Source organism: Octopus bimaculoides, chromosome 3 (assembly GCF_001194135.2).
Source record: "Octopus bimaculoides isolate UCB-OBI-ISO-001 chromosome 3, ASM119413v2, whole genome shotgun sequence".
Lineage (NCBI taxonomy): Eukaryota > Metazoa > Mollusca > Cephalopoda > Octopoda > Octopodidae > Octopus > Octopus bimaculoides.
Genome location: NC_068983.1, coordinates 161,433,523 through 161,439,265, shown reverse-complemented (window position 1 = coordinate 161,439,265; position 5,743 = coordinate 161,433,523). Strand labels below are relative to the sequence as shown.

The 5,743-nt window shown below is 37.8% G+C and overlaps 1 protein-coding gene across 4 annotated transcripts in view; it reads left to right on the top strand.

Annotated features, from left to right (window-relative positions):
- Nucleotides 1–5,743, top strand: part of LOC106872544 (uncharacterized) — a 103,328-nt gene that overhangs the window by 96,192 nt on the left and 1,393 nt on the right. For 3 of the 4 annotated variants that reach the window (XM_052966656.1, XM_052966654.1, XM_014919570.2), the window contains one exon: nt 4,019–4,123. The exons of the other annotated variant lie outside the window; for it this stretch is intronic. In XM_052966656.1, coding sequence (XP_052822616.1) covers nt 4,019–4,123 — 105 coding nt within the window. The remainder of the gene's footprint in view (nt 1–4,018; nt 4,124–5,743) is intronic. 4 annotated transcript variants of the gene reach the window in all.

Sequence of the window (5,743 nt, the reverse complement as noted above, 5' to 3'; positions counted from 1 at the left end):
ACCACCCAGCTACCAACGGAGCAGCGGAACGTTTGGTGCAGACCTTCAAACAAGCTCTGAGGAAGTCTTCTCTTCCGCCGACACGAGCACTTCAAGAATTCTTGATGCAGTACCGGAGAACACCGACATCCTGTGGATTCTCTCCAGGTGAACTTTTGAATCACCGGCAGATACGAACAAGGATTGATTCTCTGCTGCCATCGCCAGCACACATTGCTCAAGGCAAACAATCTAAGGAAGCACATAAGTCTCAGGTGACTCCAAGTTCGGCTGATGTCGTTAAAGTTATCAGGTAGTACAAGGCCGGAGATCCTGTGTATGCACTATACTATGGACCTCGCCGAGACAAAGATCCCCAATGGGTACCAGCAATCATTAAGAAGTCATTGGGTACTCACTGCTTTAACGTTAAGGTTATACCTCATGGCCCGATGTGGAGACGACACTGGGAACAGCTGCGACCGCGGTACACAACTGAGGAAGACAATGAACCTGGTGATGCAGAAAACACTGTATTTCAATTTGCAACAGATCACCCGATGGAGATCTCAGAAATTGTGCCACTAACTCAAAGACAAACCAGACCCAAGGCCATGTTACCCGTTCCAGAGTATGGACCAGACAACCCAAGACGGTCCAAGAGAACCCGTAAAACCCAAGAGAGACTTTGCTGTTGATACTTCTTGTGTAGCATCAATTTCAGTGGGGAGGTGTTATATGGACTTTTAGATATGTAATTCGTCTGACGTTCCGTGTGTCATGTGGTTCGTCTGAGTTCATTGTTTCATTGTTGTTGTCTTGTATGACTGTCGTAGTAAAATGTCATTGATATATATATGGCGGACATGACTTTTGTTTATTCATAACGAACATTGAGTGAGTGCGTTCTTTGTATGTAATTGAATAATAAATGTAATAATTAAATTGTACAACTCGTTGTGTTATCTCTGCGAGTCTTTCGAGGGAAATACAACAGATATGATCCTATAATACATGACTGTTCTAGTGATTACATTGCCTGTTAATAACGATTAGATTTTGCTCATATAAAGAATACTTTGTGAAATTAATTCTTAAGTTTTTTCTTAAAATTATCTATCCTTTTCGTTTAAAGTTGCTAACAATTTCAAATTTTGATTTTCTTTATCTTTCTAAAACTAAGAGACAAATTTTGATTTATTGCAATTGTTTTCTTTTCCTTTCCTTTTCTTCTTTTTTTTTTTTCGTACGTCATTCAGCACACAAACCCTTGAATGATCTACTTACCCACCATGCTATTGACACACATAGGTTATTTTCTTTAGCTCGTTATATTATATTAAACTGTAAACTATTTTGACGTGAAATCAAGCCTCTTCCATGTTGCATGTCGGTACCTCATCGTGGATATTCTCTTTGTAACGTTAAAACAATGCCGAAATTTCTCTGAATGTAGCATAAATACTATTAATATACTTTTGTTTACGAAAATAGTTATTGGCATATTTAAGTATACGCACACGCGCACACACACACACACACACACACACACACACACACACACATACACACACACACACACATCGAGTACAGATGGCATCGATAGCGCCAGCAGGAGGAGGCGTCCTCCTGGAGGTTAAAAACGGTAGTAAAACCGGTTCCTTCGAAACAGCCACGTTGAAGTGGCGATAGACAATACTTCTCAGTATAGATACTACTTTCATCTTTTATAGAGATTTTCTAACTAGCTACATTAGTTGATCTATCTATCTATCTATCTATCTATCTATCTATCTATCTATCTATCTATCTATCTATCTATCTGTCTATCTATCTGTCTATCTCTCTATATATATGATGATGATTGCTTCATCTTGATAGATGATAGCCGTCCTACCAACACACACACCACAACCCATCTCACAGCACAATTATTTCGTTGGTGAGCCCCAGATGACTTTTAAGACCAACTTCTGATTGACAAGGTTTAAAACACAAGTGACAGATATTATTCAAATTTCTTCTATATCTTTGTCCTTTGTAATCTGATTCTGAAGCAATGTTTTTGTGAACTAGTCTTTTAAGTCCAGATATTGTCTTACAAGTTTTGTAACACATGACACAAGTCGTAAGAGGCAGTTGGTATCCAAGATTATTACTTATCTGAGCATTTCGATCAATAAATATCGGGGCTGTTGACATAGTGACAAAGCTAAAGCACGCCGAGTGAAACCGCTTGGCACAGATTGACCTTAAACTCTGGTGTGCATGCGCACTTAGCTTTAACGCTCTAGCTCACTTCCGCTGTTTACAGCAGTGCTTGGAAGGAAGACGTGTAGCGTGTGATCGTTGCATTGACCATGACAGAGAAAGTTGCCATGGCGACACCTGCTCAGAGGCCTACGTAAAGTTGCAGAAAGTGTATAGCGAGGAGTTTATGAGCCGCACACAAGTGTACGAGTGGTTCAGACGTTTCCAAGAAAAAACGTCGATATTGACGAACGTTCCGGGAGACCCGCAACCAGCAGAACTGAAAAAAATATCGCAGATGTGCATGCGGTTGTGAGGAGTATTCGTCGAATCACCTTCCGTGAATTATCAGAGGATGTGCAGATTAGTTACAGTTCAGTTCAGTCCATTATCACTGAAGATTTGGGTACGAGGCGCGTGTCTGCCAAGTTTGTGCCAAAACTGATTTCAGCTGACCAAAATGACACTCGGGTTTCAATTGCACAAGATGTCTTTGATTGTGTCGAGAACGATGAAAACTTTGCGTAGGCCTCAACTTTCTCTGTCATGGTTAATGAGACGATCACACGCGACACACCTTCCTTCCAAGCACTGCTGTAAACAGCGTAAGTAAGTTAGAACGTTAAAACTCAGTGCACATGCACAGCAGTGTTCAGGGTCAATCTGTTCCAAGCGGCTTCACTTTCTGTGTTTTAGCTTTCTTACTATAGCAACAGTCCAGATACTCATTGATCAAACCACACACACACAAACACACACACATGTACACACACACACACACACACACATACACACACACACACACACACACACACACACACACACACACACACACACACACACAAGTAATGATTTATCCAGAAAATAAATGAGAGGAAGAAAATGGTATGCCCTTTATTTTATCATTGCAATGTAAGATACAACTTCGAGTTGTTGTACACATATTATTAACAGCTCTGTTATCCATTCTGTAGGCAATTTAGTTCAACTTTTGTTGACTGTTAGAAGATGGATCGTGCGATGACAAGCCTTACGTGAAGTGCACCTTTTGGCCAGGGGCCAAGCAAAAGAACTAGAACCGAATTTGGGTCCCGTATTTATATTTGTTCCTAACTAAATTAGGTCCGGATAAACAAAAGATTTTTCGTTTGTCACCTTCCTTGGCTAAGGTTTGATTCGAAAAGTTACTGATTAAACATTGACACTCAGATTTCCTAATGCAAATGTCGAGAACAATAAGAAGGAACTTGTAGAAAACTTTAGGCCAGGTTGAGTTCGTGCGTGCGTGCGCGTGCGTAGTAATTTTAGTGTTTGTGTCAATGAAGTTAAGGTATACTCGAACTGATTTCATTATTAAATTAATGTTTTATTCGTACACGCGGGGCATTCGTGTGGAAACAATGTGCCCAGCGATGCTGAGTCGAGAGAGCAGTCGACAAATCTAAAAACTAAATCAGATACTACTAGGGACAGTGTATTTCTTCAACATCCCGATGAAATTTTCACGATGTCGCTGTGATGTATCGGTTGAAAAACTCCCTATCAGCTACAACCTCAGAATTAAGAATATCGGATATCATCAGTTACAAATATATTATTGCCGTAGCGTATATATGATGTATTGGTAAATCTTCACTGAACAGAAATAAATATACTATCTAGTTTTAATTTTCTGTAGTAATGCTTTGCAGTTGTATGCGAGGAAAGCACAAACGTCAAAACAGATCACACTTTTATTTCTTTTCCTTTTCTTTTCTTTTTTTTTGTTTTTGTTTTTTGTTATGAACAGAATAAAGCAGTTTTGCAAGAAGACGATACAGGATTCGAAAGGACATTCCGGTTTAGTTCACACCAAAATTGTTATGATTATCCAACTAACAGACGAAACTTTAAGGTAAAAAGAAAATTAGTTAGACGTGGAGATTAATATAGTATATCTCAATACAAAGATAACCACTACGATTAAATACTTTTATATATTCCAAGAATACATTACGGAATATAGTATTGAGTTTATACCAATAGGAGGGATTTTGTTTTCTCTTGTGCAATAAAATTTTAAGGAATGTAGAATATGGCTAGCGCTAAGTTAACGACCTAGTTTCAGTCCTAGCTCTGAGAAAAGCATGGGCTCTGTGTTTTAAAGAAAAGCTACATGAAAACGACTAGGTTCATTCTAACCCTTATACATTCGCAAAAATTTGTTTTCAGTTATTTTTTCACACAATGGTGAAATTGTGAATTTAAAAGCAGTTTAAGTCTATGGCAGTTATTTTGTAGGACATACTTTGAAATTCCTTTCTGAATTATGATTGAGTAGTATTTTCTTTGAACAATATTGCTCAAATTCTTCGAATTCTACCGAAAACAAGTACTACTGTTAAAATATATAAATACAATCTTCTTCCATTTGTGTTTAAGGTTTTGATTTTGTGCCCCATTCCTCCTGAATGTATATTTTGCGATTACTGTAAATTAGCAGCTTCATCTCCCTCAAAACACATCGACTTTTTAAAAAAGGGTCGGCGGAAGAATGCATTAGATAATACGGTCCTTGTAAACCGTAAAAATAACCCTGGTGGTTACACCTTGAATAACTGCCATTATAAATCTGCTCTATTAAGGTTAACTTTAGTGTTAGACAACACCACCACCACCAACAACATGAGCAAGAGGAGTGATACTAATTTCATCTGTAACGATTTGATGTTTGCATTACCTTAAAAGTTTTCCAGAAAAGTACCTGACAGTAAGTTTCATCCTCTGCCGTATACTAGAAAAGTAAGAATAAACCTGTTCAAATATCTCAACTATAATAGTGGGTAGTTCGATAAGTCACATTGCAGTTATATATATATATATATATATATATATACATATCTTCCGATTTGTTTAACTCCTTTGATACAAACTCGCTTGAGATGACCTTGGTTCTGTGATACAGATTTCTTGTTTACGATTTTAATTAAAACTTTCTATCAAAATTTCATTTTAGTTTGTTCTAATCATTAGCTAAATAGATAGAGTTTCACTAAATTTTTCATTGGTTTAAAGATTAATTGAAACAAAGATATTGTAATTCAAAATAAGTATGGTAAAAAAAAATGGTTAAGCTTTGCATCCCTACTTTCTATAGCAGGCATCCTTTTCTGTATGTTAGGTAGCCCTCCATGCACCAGTTCAGATTAAAGATTTAGGAAGAGATATTCTTCGAAAGGCTCCAGACAACGTACTCATAACAAATTCATTGTGCAGGTTTTCGATAGCAAAATGTCTTACTGGAACTTGCTAGTCCGGATATTCCGTAGAGACGAGTGTTAATTAGCGCTCAAAAGTCGTTCCTGGTGATAAAGTCCATCATACTCACACAAACACATAAATGCATGCATACACACATACATACATATTTAACATAAACTATAGCTCATGTCCATTCTAATAGTGCATGCACGTAAGTATCCATGTGTGTGTGTGTGTGTGTGTGTGTGTGTGTGTGTGTGTGTGTGTGTGTGTG